At 37.9% G+C, this 18,986-nt stretch overlaps 1 protein-coding gene across 13 annotated transcripts; it reads left to right on the top strand.

Annotated features, from left to right (window-relative positions):
- The first annotated feature begins 2,099 nt into the window (after positions 1–2,099).
- Positions 2,100–15,718, top strand: LOC104603986 (uncharacterized). Of its 13 annotated transcripts, none has more exons than XR_016084237.1 (11): positions 2,100–2,867; positions 3,016–3,293; positions 4,344–4,532; positions 7,291–7,383; positions 7,483–7,665; positions 7,795–7,897; positions 8,037–8,222; positions 9,495–11,941; positions 13,181–13,776; positions 14,280–14,474; positions 15,148–15,718. XR_016084237.1 is itself a non-coding variant. In XM_010268179.3 (9 exons), exons 1-9 carry the CDS (start codon positions 3,063–3,065, stop codon positions 14,422–14,424), a joined length of 4,173 nt encoding a protein of 1,390 aa, XP_010266481.1. In that variant the 5' UTR covers positions 2,100–3,062; the 3' UTR covers positions 14,425–14,893. The 13 variants fall into 13 exon arrangements, 3 of the variants coding, with proteins under 3 accessions (XP_010266481.1, XP_010266483.1, XP_010266486.1); XR_016084236.1 differs by having other exon boundaries at positions 2,100–3,293; positions 15,148–15,239; positions 15,462–15,718; XR_016084238.1 differs by having other exon boundaries at positions 2,107–2,242; positions 2,925–3,293.
- Positions 15,719–18,986: the final 3,268 nt, after the last annotated feature.

Raw genomic sequence — 18,986 nt, 5'->3', positions numbered from 1 at the left:
AAACATCTCCCTTGTCATTTATAAGTCCGGATCAACTGCCAATGAAATACTTCCCAACATCCTACCAACATGATCTGACATCACACTCCTCATACATGGTGAGTCCAAGTCTCATGCTGAGATGTGTGGTGTTAAATCTTATTGGTAGGGTGTTGGAACGTGTTTTATTGGTAGGAGATCCCAATTCATCATTCATAGTGAGATAATCCTGCTGCCTTGCATGAGCCTAATTAGAATCATCTTCCCAATGAACTTATCTTAGTTCACTTGTCTAAAACACCTCAGCCAACACAGAAACCCTCCCACATGGGCCTTTATGTTCAGGCTTAGGCTTTATTGAGGCTTGAGAGGTTAATTAGCTCTTTTCTTTTGAACGACAAATTTTGATTTTTGATATCCAGATCATTGAAGTCCAAAGTTTAGGGCCCATGTTTTGGAGGCTCGTAACCAATGTTCAAAATATTGATATAAGTTGATACACCAGTTGGGGTGTATCGGCCTGTATCTTGGCTCATTTTTTTTTTAGTTTTTTTGCCAAACTGATTTAAAGGAGTCGGTTTAAGGCCCATCTATCCCTTAAAACACCCACTATAAGAGCATATCGGGAAGCCACCGATACATATCAAATTTTTGAACCTTGCTCGTAACTAACAAACAAGGATAATCATTTGGCTGGTCTAGTATGGTCTAACTCAGTGGTTGAATTGAAGCAGAGGTAATATCATATTTCTTCTATGTTGAGGAAGCAATATTGTATGACAAATTGAGCCATCCACCAAAATAGAGACCCTCTAAATTACCTACTTGTTTACATCAGCTTGTGCCCTGTTTTATGGGTGTTTTCTGCAAGTAATATTGGTGGCTGTTTAAGTTTCAAACTTTTATATTAAAGTCGTCCATAAAAGAGTTTAAAAAGATCATATCACTGGAAGTATTGGGCTCCAATTTATTCATATATTTTATTTTATTTTTTAAGGTCATTTATATATTTTATTGATACTTGTCTTATTTTTTTCAGTTAAACTCAAATATCATATGTTATAAATATCTTAATATTTACTTGTACATATGACTTTATGCATTCCATATTATATATTTTCACTGAATTAATGCTGATAGCCTACTATCCTGGACTGAATTTGGGCCCAATCCAACTCGAGTCCAAATTCAGGCCTTATGTCAGGTTGAATTGATTCGGTAACCTAAACATGTTTATTAACTTGGATAAATGAGCTCAAGTTCAGATATGGGATTGTAGTAATCTTTCTTAACCCGATTCAGGAAACCCTTTTACATTTATTTATTTATACTAAATTAGATATTTGCATTGGGTTCTGTACAAGTTATAAAAAGTTAAATTCAAATTATATATAATTAATATTTTCTTGTAATAATATTAATGTTTTTATACTAATATTATTATATAAATTCAACTTACAATATTATTATATAAAATAATAAAATTAATATTATTTGATTTTTATATAAATAATAAAAAATTAAATATAAATATATATACACATATATGATTATTATTATTTATACATGCTCTTACATTAATATAACAAAATTAGGACGTTAATTTGCTAATGTTTTGGATGGGCCTAGCCGCCTAATGTTCAGATATTTAAGCTATATTTGGTTTAAAGGAAAATGTAGGAAAAGGAAAGGAAAGGTAAAAAAACCTTTATAATTCTTATACTGATTTTCCTATCTTTTCCTACTTTTCCTTCCAACCAACCATAATCTTAAAGAAGAGTTTTAATAAATAATAACTTTAACCAACTGAGCAAATTATTAGACCATTAATCTCTTTTTCTATAACATTAAATCATTAATCTCTTCGAGTTCATATTGATTGGTCATTACTGCCAATAGGAGCATTTGAAACCTTAGAATTGGAATCTATCTTTTTCATCGTGTGGTCATTCCGAATTATCAAGCAAATAGATGCCAATCCAAGAGTAAACAACAAATTTTCACTTCACCCTATACCAATTTTGGTGTGAACAATTGAGATTCTGGATGAAATTCCTGAAATTTTAACTTTTTTATTTTATTTATTTTTCTTTTTCATATTTAGATTCTCTCTCTCTCATTCTCTCATATATCTTCAACCCCCAACCCCTCGAAGCTCATTGAAACCCTAACCCCAACGGATCTATCGCCTGAAATCCCATTGCAAGAAGTTTCGAACTGTCTGCAATTTAAATCTTCGACGGTCGGGCACACTATCATTTAGGTTATCACAAATTTCCCTCTCTCATACATCCTTTTTTTTTTATTATTATTGAACGTTTAATGGTTATTGTTCAAACCGTGTTCTCGGTCCACTTGATCCAAACCTCCTGCTTTTGTTATGGTTCGTCGACATTGAAGCAATATTTTTGAGCTTGCAGATTTTCTAGGTGCTGTCAGTAATACTTTTTTTTCCTTTCCTCTTTTTGGGGGCCTCCCCTGAAACATCTGAGTAGTTTTTGTCAGGGTTTTGATAATTTTGTCGAACTGGATTCTCCGGCTAAGCGCGAATTCGTCGTCGCCGGGTCTTTGGTCTTATTTACTTTTTAGGCTTTCTATTTCCCTTTCTAGGGTTAGTTCTGAATCCTTTTTTTGTGGCGTCTCCAAATTTGATGCCTGTTTCTTTCATCAAAATAATAATTTTTCCTTCTGTCGCTATTTTAACGGATACATATTATCAACATTCGAGAGAAAGTCCCGTCTTCAAGTTTGTATAGGGAGAACTGCGTAGCATTGTAGCTTCTTAACGCTGTAACTTCTGCCTCAAACTAAACAACTCTGCTAGGTTCGAAGGTTCAGTATTTTGAGGTCGCTGAAGAGTTGATTTTGGGGTCCAGAAATCTTCACTGGTAAATCCTAAACTGAGAGAATTGTAAAGTTGATATTTTCTTTGAATGTGTGGATAGGTTTTATTTGCATTGCACATTAGAGGACATAAGTTTTAAAGAAGTAGCCTGTCTGTGCTTGCTTTCTCTCTATCCCCCTCTCTATCCAAAGGAGGGAGTTGTTTAAGAGAGCACCGATTAGCCACGGGTTAGTTTTGCATGGGCGATCATGAGGGCTGGTCACAGCCAAGTGGCCTATTGCCCAATGGCCTCTTGCCTACTGAAACAACCTCGGTAACTCGAGTTCTTGACCCCGAGAGATGGTCCAAAGCCGAAGAAAGAACTGCAGAACTCATTGCCTGCATTCAGCCCAACCCACCCTCAGAAGAGCGAAGAAAAGCTGTTGCAGAATATGTACGACGACTTATCATGAAGTGCATTTCCTGTCAGGTTAGCACTTTCGGGTTTGTTTTATTTGATCTGTATTGTTTGCGTTTTTTTTTTTGGCATATTGTTTGCATTTTGGTGAGTGTTTTAGTTGTTGCAACCCATAATCAACTCCTGAAAAATGATAAAACCATTGGTTATTAATGCCCTATAAATTGGCCTTTTTTCCTGCAATCAGCATTCTGAAAGAATGTTAATCTTATTATCATGTTTCTTCCAAAAGTTTGAAATTGCTTTTCCTCCATTTTTTTTTCTTGCTATATTCTGCCATTCTAAAGGGAACTAGTTGCAAATAATGACCCTCTGCCAAATAAAGGAAGAACAAAAGGAAGGGAAGAAAATTAGACAGGAAGTAGCAACCAATAGAGACCATCTCTACAAAATCCCATCCAATGAAAAGAGACATTGTGCTAAAAGAACTCTTTAAGAATCATTTCTATGAAGTGAAACGAGGTGAACTTTCAGAAACCTTGCTCTGTGAACAAAAATTAAATGCTAAGGATGAAAGATCCTCCAAAGGTAACACCAATGTCTGTTCGAACACCATAGGACACATGAAATTATGAAATGGAGGATTCTTTGATCCCATTGGTCCCTAAATAGCTCCACTTTTTGGTGGTCCCTAGTACACCTGCACACTTTTGTGCTTTCTTTTCCCTTGTTTCTTATTTCAAAACATATCAGAGAATTTTTTGTTCCGACCAAAGTAAATTGACTTCCTTATTGATGCTGTGAGGAATGGGAGAGCACAATATCAAGAATATTTTCATAGGCAAGTTTACCAGGACCATCCAATTCATATGAAACACAAAAACAATTTTAGTTTAACCCACCAATCCATTCATTCATTTTTACAGAAAAGGGAACTTGTATTCATTGTGTCCCTAGCAACCATAGAGAATTTTTCTTTCCCCAGAGAGACTGCAACCAACAAGTTGCATTTCTTTCTTTCCATTCACTGAGATATGAAATTGCATTTCAAGAACACATGTTTCTTCCCTGACCTTTATTGCTGGCAGTTTCTAAAAATATTGCCTGTTGGCATTTTTACAGGTGTTTGCTTTTGGATCTGTACCTCTAAAGACCTATTTACCAGATGGGGACATTGACCTAACTGCTTTCAGTAGGAATCCAAATTTGAAGGAAACCTGGGCTAATGAGGTTCGTGATATGCTTGAGAATGAAGAGAAGAGTGAGAATGCTGAGTTCCGTGTAAAAGAGGTTCAGTACATTCAGGCAGAGGTATGTCATTTTTGGTGTCTTAATGACTTTACTTGAAAGGCAATCTCCAATTCATGTAGTCATGTCAGCCAATTTAGTTTGTTGCACATTTGGCTACCATATTGAATTTCTAGTCTTGTTTTAGACCTACTTTAAAGTGTTTTCTTTAATTTTATTACTTTGGTTGAAATGTTTGGTGATTAACCAATCAATAAATAATTTGTTGCAAATGCTCAACAAATCTTTTATGTTTATGTGGCTTTTTTATATTTATGGTTATCTCACTATTGTAATTTTTTTATCAGCAACACAAATTATTTCATTAATTAGAATAGATCATGGTTGCAAGTTGCAACAAGAGGTTGTGAATAAAGAACACAACTTTAGAAAGCTGACCCAATCCAAAATTACAATTGAGCCCAATACAGATGAGTTCTTTCTACACCTTGTTTAGCTAAACCATCTGCCAAGCTATTGGCAGTTCCCCTCACCCATCTAACTCGGATTGACATTTCCTTTGCTAGCCATTTAAATTGCCTAAATTCATTCCTCAATTGCCATGTCACCCCCTCCCCTTCTGCAGCCATTTCACAACAGTTTTTAGTCTCCCTCAATGATCAGTCTATTAATGCCCAACTCTTTTTCTTTTTCAACCCCATTTACTGCAGCCAAAAGCCTTGATCTTGCCATGTCACCTTGTTCCGCAGGTCTGGAGTATAAAGCAATAATGTTTCCTTCTTCAATGATCAGTCTATTAATGCCCAACTCTTTTTCCTTTTCAACCCCATATACTGCAGCCAAAAGCTCTGGTCTTGCCATGTCACCTTGTTCCACATGTCTGGAGTATAAAGCAATAACATTTCCTTCTTTATCCCTAATGGCCCCCCTATGCCTGAGGGGCCTGAATTACCTAGACAACTCCCATCAAAATTCAGCTTCTTCCAGCCACCTATTGGGGGTGACCATGTCTCAGCAGATTTCTGTCTTCTAGATGAAGAGGCAGCAATAACACCCCAAGCCCTACAAGTGTTTTCAATCTTAAAATCTGAAAATAGCTTCATGCTTTTTGCCTAGTCTGCCACTCTCAAAGTTATTATTTCTACCAAGGCTTCCTTGCTTCTTTCTCTTTCTTCAAATGTTCTTGCATTTCCTTCCTCCCAAACAGTCCAAAGCACCACTGCTCTAGTACACCTTCCCGAGATCCTACCCCTCCTTTTAGTGCAGCTAAAACCAGTAGAGCTAAACAATCCTTCTAACCTGTCAGTAGAGGACCATCTGCATCCAAAGAGGGCAGCAAACCAATTCCAAATAAAGCTAACAAAAGGGCAAGGGATTAGAAGATGAAATGCAGTCTCACCATTCTTAAATTAAGAAGTTTTATCAACTCTGGGAAGTCACTTGTAAAACAGTTTGCTAGTAATTTGTAAGATTCATCAACTGTGATGTAATGATCAACGCATTCAAGCATGCATTTATCAGACTTTTGTTAAATAAAAAGTAATAACATGGCACAGGGGTAATATTACAGCAGAAGAGATCTATCAATCCTCCTTCACCCTTAGAAAAGAGAAACAGCCCCACTTCTGCTCTCCTCACATGCACTATCAGATGAAGATAAATAGCAGAAACAGCATACTAGCACAGGTGCTATTGTCTCTAGATTTGTGGAAACATAGAGTTGTAATTAAGGCAAGGGTCTACAGTTTGTATTTTTGTAGACATTTAAAGATATTGCTTTATTTTCTATTTATCTACAGTGGTTGACTCTGGGTTTCTTTGGTTCTTAGTATGGTGAAGATGAACTTTTCTCACTGTTCACTGGGCAAGACTAGTGATTATATGAGATAGATGCAAGCTGACTAACAATGAAAAGTAACAGCAATTGTAACATCTATATATATATATATATATTCAAACGAAATTGAGAGTAGACCAAAACCTGGAACAAAAAGAAGATTCAGAAGCACATCTAAAAATTCTGGAAGGACCTGCACCCTGTTCATTATATGAGATAGATGCAAGCTGACTAACAATGAAAAGTAACAGCAATTGCAACATCTATATATATATATATATATATATATATTCAAACGAAATTGAGAGTAGACCAAAACCTGGAACAAAAAGAAGATTCAGAAGCACATCTAAAAATTCTGGAAGGACCTGCACCCTGTTCATGATATGATGCCAATATCAGCACATATCTTTTTCATTTTCTGTTGAATATTCTTATGTTTCGTTTTTTTCTTTCCAAGTCCCCCAAAATAGGAAAGGGGGCACAGTTCCAGAATTTTTTATTTTATAAGTAGCTCCAGAAAATTTTTGCCTTCTTGCTTCCTAGTTCCTTGTATAATCATGGGATTTAATCCTTGAATAATGTCATTAGTTGGGGGCACAGTTCCATTAGTATTGCCTTGTTAGAACAGTTAATCCTTGAATAATCATGGGATTTAATTTATGATGGTGATATCTTTACTCTGATAAATGTCATTAGTTGGGTATCTGGCAAAAAAGAATTGACTGTGCATATTGTTCTACATAACAAAGCTTATTTATCTGTCCACCGCTGGCATTAATACCCTTTCTCTAATTTCTATGGTGGAAAAGGAAATGAACATTTTGTGAATACAGGAGTGATACAGTTTCAGTAAATTCCCTCACCCCCAGTACTTTGTTTTTAATTGATCTTTCCCTGCCATTTGTTATTGCCAATTTTACTTTCTCACATTGTTTAGCATGATGAGATTTACCTTTTTCCTTTTCCCTGTTCCATTTACAGGTGAAGATAATAAAATGTCTTGTAGAAAACATAGTTGTAGATATATCCTTTAACCAGCTTGGTGGGTTATGTACCCTTTGTTTCCTTGAGGAGGTGAGTTGCTATTATCCTCATCACGTGGCTCTAAAATTCTTTTGTGTAGATATATCTGTTTTTTAATGTTCAACTGATGAGTAATCCTCTCTTATATAGGTTGACCATTTGATAAGTCAAAACCATTTATTCAAGCGCAGCATTATACTGATTAAGGCGTGGTGCTACTACGAGAGCCGCATACTGGGTGCTCATCATGGACTTATTTCAACTTATGCTCTTGAGACTTTGGTTCTATACATATTTCATGTCTACAATAATAAATTTGCTGGGCCACTTGAGGTAACTGTATTGTCAAATCCTTTTCCTTCTTTATTATTCTTTTGTTTTTTTGTTAACTTTTATGTGTACAAGTATTTGTATGTGTATGTATTAAACTTTGTTCCTGAAAGTCCTTCCTTGCATCTACAGGTTTTATATCGTTTCCTGGAATTCTTCAGTAATTTTGATTGGGATAATTTTTGTGTTAGCCTCTGGGGTCCTGTCCCTATTAGTTCACTTCCGGAAATGGCAGGTATAGATGGAATAACGTGCATGTGTTTTTTTGATTGGTTGAATAATATGTATGTGTTCCCCATTGTATTTCCTTATTTACCTCCATTAAAAATATCAGTCAATTTGACAGTGTATTCTTTCTTTATGAAAATTTTCAGCGGAACCTCCTCGGAAGGATGGAGGAGAGCTATTACTCAGCAAAGTGTTCCTTGATTCTTGTAGTACGGTATATGCTGTTTTTCCTGGTGGCCAAGAAAATCAGAATCAACCCTTTGTTTCCAAACATTTCAATGTTATTGATCCTTTGCGTACAAACAACAACCTCGGGCGCAGTGTTAGTAAAGGTAAGTAAACATTCAACTTTATGCTTTTCTGTGAATCTTGTTTTCATTATGTTCTTGTAACATTTTCTGCAAGATGATTGGTAATTCCATCATTTTCATTTTGGACATCGTACTTTCCTTTTCTTTTGTGTTTAATTGTATGCTAAATGTTTGACTTTATTTTCCCCTTGCAAAATGCTTAACTTTATTGATGTGTTTAATTGTACCAAATAGAAGGATTCACACTCAGTTAAATATTTAGGCAATAAACTTTGCATTAGAAGGATCAAATGCATTAGTGTCAACATGAAATCTTTCATACTATTTGATGACGGACAAGATTGAACATAACTTGCCACTCAGACTTTGCCCCAGCTTGGCAAATGCAGTTGTGGAGCCAACTCTGTCGTGGAGTTCACTTGGGGACCATGTCATACCAGACATACACATCTACAGGGGGGGTATGTATGAATGAATTGGGAATGTACTTTATGATCACTTATTGAGTACAGATTTGGTCCTAAGAATAAGGTTCAAGCCAAAAGATCAAAAGAATCCTGTTTGTGTCATATGGCAGTACTTGTCTTATAGACATCTTATAAAGTTTTACTTTAAGATGCACCTCTCTACTTCAACGTGTCATCATCATCATCATGAATCCTGTTTAATATTTATATTAAAATAAACAAAAGATCAAAAGAAAAAGAAAAAACTTCAGTTCTTGTAGATAGCTTTACTTTATTTTCACAATTATAGATTTATAGTGGTATCCTATTTTAGCATAAAGCTACAATAAAAGATAAAAGGTGAAAAAACATGAGGGAAAATGTTTCCAAACCTGAATTATGTTGAGTTAATTACATTTATGAGTTCATTTTAGTTCTAACACAGCATCATGTAAAATCACAAAATGTTATAATGATTAAAAAGGTTTTTTTGCAGTTTAAGAGTTCATGGAGTGTTTCTAATGAGGAATGACTTTATTTTTACAAACAATGTTTATGAAGTACTGCATGCAATGATGAATACTAGCTTGCCCCAATTATGTTAATTGGAAATGCAAATTGGTGAACTAGGGTATGAATATGCTGGCATGATATGTTTAGCAGATATAGATGCATATACAAACACATGGTGTTATTATCCAAGTATAAAACCACATGAACTTCCATGTAGAAATCGATTTGACTACCTGCATGGATTTTTTGGATTTATCTATTGTTCCACTAGAATACATTTACATATGTTGTTGCATTATTGTTATGTGGTTTATCATTTTTGCATTCTTTTCAGGAAATTTCTTTAGGATACGTAGTGCCTTTGCATTTGGGGCTAAAAGGCTTGCCAGGTTACTTGATTGCCCAAAAGAGAACTTAATTGCCGAAGTCAATCAATTCTTCATGAATACATGGGAGAGACATGGCAGTGGCCATCGCCCTGATGCTCCTAGTCCTGACCTGTGGAATTTGCAACCATTAAAACCAAATAATATTGATGGATCTGAGACTGCAAGGTGCTCTTCAAGCAGCAAGAAGAAGGTAGAGAATTCCTTTGGCAATGAATCTGAGATTGAGGCAGCTCATGTTTATCATGGTATCTACTCTCAACATAGTAACCCTCCCTCAGAAGGCTTGTCTAGGACTAGTAATATATCTGCAATATCTTGCACTCAAAGCCAGAAGAGTTATGGCAGCACAACTAGCTCAAGGGCCTCTGATCAGAGTGCACGAAATATTAGCTCCAGTGACAGTGTACATGCTGAGAAAGGTCAGAGAAGTAGTAGAACAGACTACTTGGTGAATGAAGTACAGGGAAGGTATCATTTTGCAAGGACACGCTCTAGTCCAGAACTTACAGATTCATCTGGTGAAGTTTCAACTCGAGGAAGGCGTAATAAAGTACCAGAGACAGGAAAAAATCAGATTATTTCTGCAAGGCCAGATTATAGCTCTAGGAGGAAGAACTTGGTCTCTGATGTTTCTGGCAATCAAAATACAAAACCTTCAATTGATGATCCTTCATCAATGAGGCATAGTTCATCCCATCAAAGCCTTGATGCTGCTGTTGATTCAAATAGCGCTTCAAATAGTTATAATGATGAGGTTGGGCTGGGTGCAGTGAGAGAAGAGATTACTTCTGTTGCTGAGGCAATAGAGAGGCATCAAGAAGAGCAAGACCTTGTGAACATGATGGCATCTTCCGGGGTCCATAGTTTTGATAGGCAGGTTCAGATACCAATAAACTTAGCAGCTTCTGCTCACCTACCTCTTCCAATATCACCTTCTGTTCTTGCTACAATGGGTTATAGTACACAAAGGAATCTGGCTGGGATGGTTCCTACTAACTTTCCCTTTATTGAGCCTCCTTGGGGCTCAAACATGCAATTTCCTCCTGGCCTAGTTTCTTCATTACCCCATTATTTTCCTGGTGTTGGACTGACGTCAAATGCTGAAGAAACTAGTGAAACAGGTAATGAAAATTTGGGTTTGACAGAAACAAACCAAGAGGATGTTGATCGCAGTTTTTGGCATGAGCAGGATGAAGGTTCCATCAGAGGCTTTGATTCTGATAATGGAAGTCTCCAAATGCTACAGTCGGATGATAGGCAACAGTCAACTTCAGTAGGGTTTAACTTTCCTCCTTCTCGGGGGAGTAGCTCTTCTAGTTATTTTAAACAGAAATTTGTCAAAGAAAACAGAGCGATAAGGGAGGAGCATGGTGATACTTTCCAGTACCAAAATAACAGAGGAAATGAGATCTACTCTACAGATAGAACTACAAGTTCAAGATCCTCATCTGTTTCACAGGCTAGTTCTTCAAGAGGTAAACTGTCATCAGAAAGTTCCTGGGATGGGTCTATGAGAGCTTCTAAGTCAGCAAGGGACAAACGTGGAAGGAAAACGGTTCCATCTGCAGTTCCTTCTACCTTGTATGGGAAAGGTAAGAGCGGTTGGCAGCACGAGGGTCCTTCATTTGATCATGTTTCTACTCAAGTAGATGATGACAACAGAGACTGGATTCCTTTATCAACCGTTGGCACTGAAATGGCAGAACAAAGTGTGGGGCTATCATCTGTGGCTTCACCACATGTTCGAAGCCATCATATGCCTGGTTATGAACCCTTACAAATAAGGGCTATGGACAATTCTGGAATGGTACCTATTACCTTTTACCCCACAGGGCCACCTATTCCGTTTGTAACAATGCTTCCAGTGTTCAATTTCTCAACTGAAATGGGAAATTCTGAAGCATCTACAAGCCATTTTGATGGAGAAGAGAGTGTGGATAATAGCCATAATCAATCTGATCAGAACTTTGATTCAGCTGAAAGTGTTGAGCAGCAGGAAAACTTCAGTGCTTCTAGTTCTATCAAAGGCACTGCTTCTGTGGAATCTTCTGAGGAGCACAAATCTGACATTCTTAATAGTGATTTTGCCAGTCATTGGCAAAATCTGCTATATGGACGGTCTTGCCAAAACCCTCGATATCATGGACCTTTGATATATCCACCACCTGTTATGGTACCACCAATGCATTTACAGGGCCATTTCCCATGGGATGGCCCTGGAAGACCTCTTTCCACCAATATGAACCTCTTCACTCAGCTTATGAACTATGGCCCCCGCTTTGTTCCTGTTGCTCTCCAGCCTGGTTCTAATAGGCCTGCGGGTGTTTATCAGCGTTATGGTGATGAAGTTCCTAGATATCGTGGTGGAACAGGGACCTATCTGCCAAATCCTGTAAGATGATATGACAATTACTTGCCACTGATTTTCCATTGTCATGAAACCTACTTTAATTTGTTCCTTAATGAATTGTTTTGTCTAATCTCTAATGTAAATAGGCTGGGTATTAAGTTATTAGGCACAAGGATAATTCATATGCTTGATGTGTCTGCCCCACATGGCATACTTGATGGACCTTTTTTTTTTCTTTTTTTGCATGTTCTGGGTTTCCCCAACTTTTTCAAAGAAAATTTATAGATCTTCCTATACAAGCAAAAGCACCGTCAACAGGTGATCAGCACATCCATGCATTTCAAGTATCCAAATATGTAAACAACTAAAACTTGAAAGATCAAATGAAAAAAGAAATGCAAAAGAAAAGAAGAATTCTTGTTTGGTGGTGATGAAGCACCTCAAACCAACTTTGTTTCAAAAAAAAAAAAAAACAATTTAAGTGTTTTCTTCCTCAAAAGAATGATATCACAACCTGTTGTTAGGCACAAGGATAATTCATATGCTTGATGTGTCTGCCCCACATGGCATACTTGATGGACCTTTTTTTTTCTTTTTTTGCATGTTCTGGGTTTCCCCAACTTTTTCAAAGAAAATTTATAGATCTTCCTATACAAGCAAAAGCACCGTCAACAGGTGATCAGCACATCCATGCATTTCAAGTATCCAAATATGTAAACAAATAAAACTTGAAAGATCAAATGAAAAAAGAAATGCAAAAGAAAAGAAGAATTCTTGTTTGGTGGTGATGAAGCACCCCAAACCAACTTTGTTTCAAAAAAAAAAAAAACAATTTAAGTGTTTTCTTCCTCAAAAGAATGATATCACAACCTGTTGTTTTTCTGTTTGAAATTTCCTACCAAGTTTCAGGCCAAATGGACAAGGTTTGGTACGTATATAGTTTTGTGGGTGGGGGGGGGGCGTTGCATCAATTTGATATGAACCGATATTTCAGAGACACACAATGTGTATGAGTTGGTATTGAATGATACTCATAGATATGGGAGAATGCCACCAAAACATGGCTATTCCTCTCATACATGCTGCTAGTTTCCATATTCTTTCAGATATTAAAGATGATAGCACTAACCAACCCCAAATAGTTGAGGTTAAGGGGTAAGTAATGCATTAGCAGTAGCAATAATAGCAATTACTTTGACATTGTTCTATTTTGCAAGCTTCTTTTGGTAGAATTCACGTATTCACTTTTACTTATTTATTTATTATTTGTTTATTTTTCAGAAGGTTTCTTTCCGGGATCGGCAAACTTCAACCACCAGAAACCACAGAGGAAACTACAACTATGATCAGAATGACCACTATGGTGACAGAGAAGGAAAGTGGAATATAAACATGAAACCACGAGCTACTGGTCGTAGCCATGGCCGCAATGAGAAGCCAAACTCAAAGCCAGACCGACTGGCAGCAAGTGATAACCGAGCTGACAGGCCATGGGATTCATACAGGCATGATTCGTTCCCTTACCAGTCCCAGAATGGTCTATTCAGTTCATCAAACTCCATGCACAGTGGCTCTGCAAATGTTGCATACAGCATGTACCCACTTCCTCCCATGAACCCCAATGGCGTGTCACCAACTGGACCTGCTATTCCATCTGTTGTCATGTTGTACTCCTATGATCATACCTCCAATTATAGTTCACCTGCTGAGCAACTTGAGTTTGGCTCTCTTGGGCCAGTGCATTTTTCAGGTACAAGTGAAGTATCACAGCTCAGTGAAGGAGGTCCAGCTAGGACTGTGTATGAGCAGCAGAGATTTCAAGTCAGTTCTCCTGCACGCTCTTCGCCTGATCAACCATCGTCTCCTCAACTTCAAAGGTAATAGCGCTGCCATTTTCTTGTGCAATATAAACTTTAGTTACATGTAATGTTAAACTTTTACTGGCCTAGGGAATGATTTTCTCAGTCTTTAATTTTCTCTTAAGCCAAGTGCTGATTTTCTTTACAGAAAGGGGCTTGTATTACAGGATAAGCTTAGCACAATTTAGCAGACCAATTCTTTGCCATACATGGATGGGGTGGACATGCTCAATTGCTCATCAATCTAGAAACTCAATTTGACCAACTATCTTTGTTATTGATAACAAATTTGTAGAGCGTCCCAATCTTATTATCCCAAACAAAAATATCCTGATCATATTGGTTGGATGGTAGTGGCATTCAGTTGTTGGGAATTTCAGAGCCCCCCATGCTCATCAATCTAGTTGGTTGCCATACATGTAATGCTTGATCTTTAGTAATTCCTCCTTATTCCTATGTTGGGATTGTTTGTGATGCTGTCAATGTATTATCTTAACAGGGGGGTTTGATTATTTTGCCAGATCGGCTGCTCAGAGGATTTATCAGTTGAAAGATGAAGATTTCCCACCTCTGAAGTTTCCAAACCAGGGAGGTAATAATGGTGATAACAACTATGATGACAGACCTCATTATCAGACCTTCTTGTTCACACCTTCCTCCTCCTGAAAAGGGGATCTGGGCCTGTTGCCCAAGGAGTTTCTGTACATTTCTCTCATGTAAGTGGAGACCCATCATGCTAATGTAGTGCTTGTATGTACACTACAAAGTAAAATTTTGACCTAAATCCGTTTTACTAGGACAGAAGGATGGTGGAGAAGACAATACAGGGCAATCCTTGTATTTAGTTCCATTTTATCTTTTTCTCCATTCTTGTACTTCTTCGAAGGGTACTACACTGAGCATTTAATTGTTTGACATTAGGATCTTTCAATGGCTTGGGACTTTAGCTGTCACCATCCTATAAAATTGCCCATCTTAGGTGTTATTTTACATGAAGGACTAGCTTCTTTAAAAAAAAAAATCATCAGTTCATTGTCCATTAGAACTGACTTTCTAAATTTTACATGCTCTGTTTTACAGTGTAGCATATTATTGTCAAATGATAAATTAGTTCATGGAAGATTTCCATTTTTTACTGACGCCATATATTACGTTTCAATTTATTCTAGTGGGATCTGTACTACCCTTGCCAATTTGTTTGATGCTTGCCAATCATCGTTCTTCTTTCTTTCCTCTTGGAATAGTGGAGAAACTGTGTAGCAGACTGCAGAACTGCACTCGTATTCACGGGTTAACTAGCATATAACTTAGACGGAATAATATAGTCTACTTATTTTGTCTTGTGTAGATCAATATCTGTAAAATCAATGTGGTTGTGTATGATTTCAGATTCCAGAACAATCATGATAAACCCACTTGGAAGTGTGCACAGTGACTGCTTTTTTTAACGTCATCAACTTTGAAAGGCAATTCGTGGAAAGGTATTATATTGTAAGATGTATACGATATAAATACCAAGAAATATTAAAAGGAAAAACAGAGCCCATCTCAAAGGAAGATCAAAACTATATCCTGCTTTGTTCTCTCATGGATGCTGGTAACTCTTGAATGTCATTGCCTTGTTGGTATAGCAGCAAGGCTGTGCAGTACTCGGTATCTTAAATGAAACAGGTTTCCTGGTGATAATGTTTCATGTGTGGCAGGTTGTAATTGTATGGGAGTTTAGTCGTTCCGAACTCAAAGGAGCCAGCCAATTTACGCGTCTACCTTATAATGACAGATTGCATTCATCTCTGATTCTCTGGGAAGGGGGATATGTTTCATGTAATGCGGCATGGGTTATCGTATTTCTTTGTACATTATGAAGATATCTTATGAAGCAGGTCAACCTTGATTAATGGCAATGTGAATTAACAGTGCATGGATGTAGTAATTAAGAAAATAGATTCAATTCGGAGTCGATTTGGCTTGGATCTTGCTATCGTGTAAAGCTGAAAGGAACAAATCTTAGGAATCTTAATTGAAATTCAAAAATATAATCTACGATAAAAAAGAATTCGAAGCATCCTACATTTAAGGAGTTGGTACCTTGATATACAACAAGTACAAACTATGTTGAAGGAATGGATTGGTAAGCTATTTCCCTAATAACCCGGTCACTCTTTCCGAGTAGTCATACTTGTAAATTCATATTTTTTCTGTCGCCATGTAAATTTCATATTCGCAATTTGATGCTCAGAACAGCCAATATTAATTTTGCAAACCCCCAATACAGGATGGAATATTTTAAAAAGTAATGTCTTACAAATCAATGGGAGATGATCTACTATATAGGTTATTTAGCAAGTTTTTTTTGCAAGTCTGCATTTGATTGCAGTGTAAAAGAACAATTACACTTGGAGTTGTACATCGATGTAAATGTTTAGATTGTTTTTTAACGAAGTTGTCTCGATGTGAATGAAATTTTACATCAAATTTCGGTGTTTAATTATATTTCATCCAAACAGCTACATAACTGAATCAGAGTTTTAATTACACCAGTCCGGTACTTGCACCGCAAACGCAGCCTAAATGACCAATGAATCTTGTATGCGGCAAATTAATTTAAAGTTAGAAAGGGCCTTGATATGTGCACGAATTATGTGGCAGTGGCAGCATGAGACTTGGTCAAGTTTGTTTTTTAGTCTGTTAGTATCTTTGAATATCTTTTAGCCAGTAGTAGATAAGCTTAGTTTGTTTTAGTAGATAAGCCCCAGGGGTGAGCAGTTCCTATTTTATTTCCTAGTTTGTAGTATTGTTGTTACACAGTAATGCAATAAATATAGCCTGAAGGAGTGAATAAAAATCATCAGCATTTTTTGTCGTAGAATTCTTTCTTTCTCCCTCTCTCTGACCCTCTTCTCCTTTACTTAAATTCAGTCATATCAGTGGTATCAGAGCCGGTTCCGACCATGGACACTCGCAGCAAAACCAACACAGAATTTCGCAACGAAGTCAACGAGATCTTAGCACGACCTGAGTCAAGCTTTGATCAGGTGAATGCTACCTTACAAGCAATGTTAACCGAGCTCCAAGCCCTACGAACCACACAAACCCCTCCCGAGATCAACCCCTTCGCACATGAAGAGTCCTCACACCAACATACGTCTCGTTCCAACCCCACCAATGATCGCCCTCATCAACACCTCAATTTGTCTTTCCCAAAGTTTAATGGGGATGACCCAAGTGGCTGGATTTACAAAGCAGAGCAATATTTTGATTTCAAAAATATTGTACCAGACCAACGAGTGAAACTAGCTTCCTTCCATTTAGAAGGCATTGCCTTGCAATGGCACAAGTGGTTGACAAAACATCGCGGACCACTCACATGGGAAGAATTCTCCAGGGCTGTGCTACATCGATTTGTTCCAACCGACTACGAGGACCCGTCGGAAGCTTTAACTCGCCTTAAACAAACCACATCTGTGGCAGCTTATCAAGAAGCTTTCGAAAAGCTCTCCCATCGATTTGACGGCCTGCCCGAGAGTTTTCTAATTGGTTTTTTTATTGCAGGACTTCGTGATGACATTCGCATAGACGTGAAAATTAAACAGCCTAGAACCTTGATAGATACAATCGGAGTGGCTCGAATAATTGAGGAATGAAATCAGTTACAAAGGAAACCAAACCAGCAAGTTCGTTCCCAACCAGCCTTAGTGACACATAGGGTGTCACCTAACCCAACAGCCGGTGTGCTAGGGCCTCCACCAACCCAGCGCACGAACCAGATTTCCAGTGCTCCACCAGCAACATTCTAGCGAATTACCAACCAAGAGGCGTGAGAACGTCGCGAGAAGGGGTTATGTTATTATTGTGACGAGAAGTTCACTACTGGCCACCGTTGCGAACGACCACAATTATCTATGATCGAGGATCCAGTCCATGCGGATATTGAGGATGTCGAACCAGAGGCAGAAAATCAAGAAGTTATCCCTGAGATTTCTTTTCATGCAATTGCAGGAACTGAACACCCACAAACCATACGTGTTCTAGGCAAGCTGAAAAACAAGAATGTGACGATGCTAATTGATGGCGGCAGCACTCACAACTTCATTGACCAAGCAATAGTCTCTAAGTTTGGGTTACCAGTGAGCCGAGGCAAGAAATTTCAAGTCATGGTCGCCAACCGAGAAAACATAGAATGTGTTGGGCAGTGTCGGGCTCTCACCCTCGCCATTCAAGGATATTCCATTACTGCCAACTACTACGTTCTTCTAGTCGTGGCGTGCCAGTTGGTATTAGGGGTGAAATGGCTTGAAACTCTTGGACCCATCGAGATGGATTACAAGCAGTTGACCATAACGTTCAAGAGGGAAGGAATTTCTCGCACCTTCCAAGGATTGGGACGAGTCAGCATCGAAGCCCTAACTGACAATGAGTGCAATGGATTACAAGGTACTGGGTTCCTTTTTCAAATAGTTCCTTCCAATAGCAGCAACCAACCAAGTTGTTACCCACCTAAGATGGACCACCTCCTAACTGAGTTTTCCCATGTATTTGAACCACCCACCAACTTGCCTCCAAGACGACCACATGACCATCAGATTCTGCTCCTTCCAGACAAAGGACCAGTTAGTGTGAGGCCGTATCGATACCCATATTATCAGAAAACTGAGATAGAGAAGATGGTGAAAGAGCTTTTGCAATCAGGATTGATAAGGCCAAGTAACAACCCATTTTCGTCACCGGTTCTGTTAATGAAGAAAGCAGATGGAGCTTGGTGATTTTGTATAGACTATCAAGCACTGAACGACATCACGGTTAAAGATAAGTATCCAATTCCTATGATCGATGAACTATTAGATGAGCTCCACGAATCCAAATTCTACTCCAAATTGGATCTACGGTCTAGGTACCATCAAATCCGAGTACGAGAAGAAGATATCCCTAAGACAGCCTTCCGGACGCATGAAGGGCATTACGAGTTCATAGTGATGCCATTTGGCCTAACGAATGCACCTGCAGCCTTCCAAAGCTTCATGAACGATCACTTCCGTCCATACCTCCAGAAATTTATTTTGGTTTTCTGTGACAATATTCTGGTGTATTCGAAACCATGGGAAGACCATATCTCTCATTTGCAAATTGTTCTAAAAATCTTATCCTCTAACAATTTGTTTGCAAAAATGTTGAAATGTTGATTTGGTGTTTCGCAGGTCGAGTACTTGGGTCATATAATTTCGGAGCAA

This window comes from Nelumbo nucifera, chromosome 3 (genome assembly GCF_055504915.1).
Source record: "Nelumbo nucifera cultivar China Antique chromosome 3, China Antique-T2T, whole genome shotgun sequence".
In the NCBI taxonomy this organism is placed as follows: domain Eukaryota; kingdom Viridiplantae; phylum Streptophyta; class Magnoliopsida; order Proteales; family Nelumbonaceae; genus Nelumbo; species Nelumbo nucifera.
Note: the sequence above shows the minus strand (reverse complement) of the source record. Positions and strands in the feature narration are given on the sequence as shown.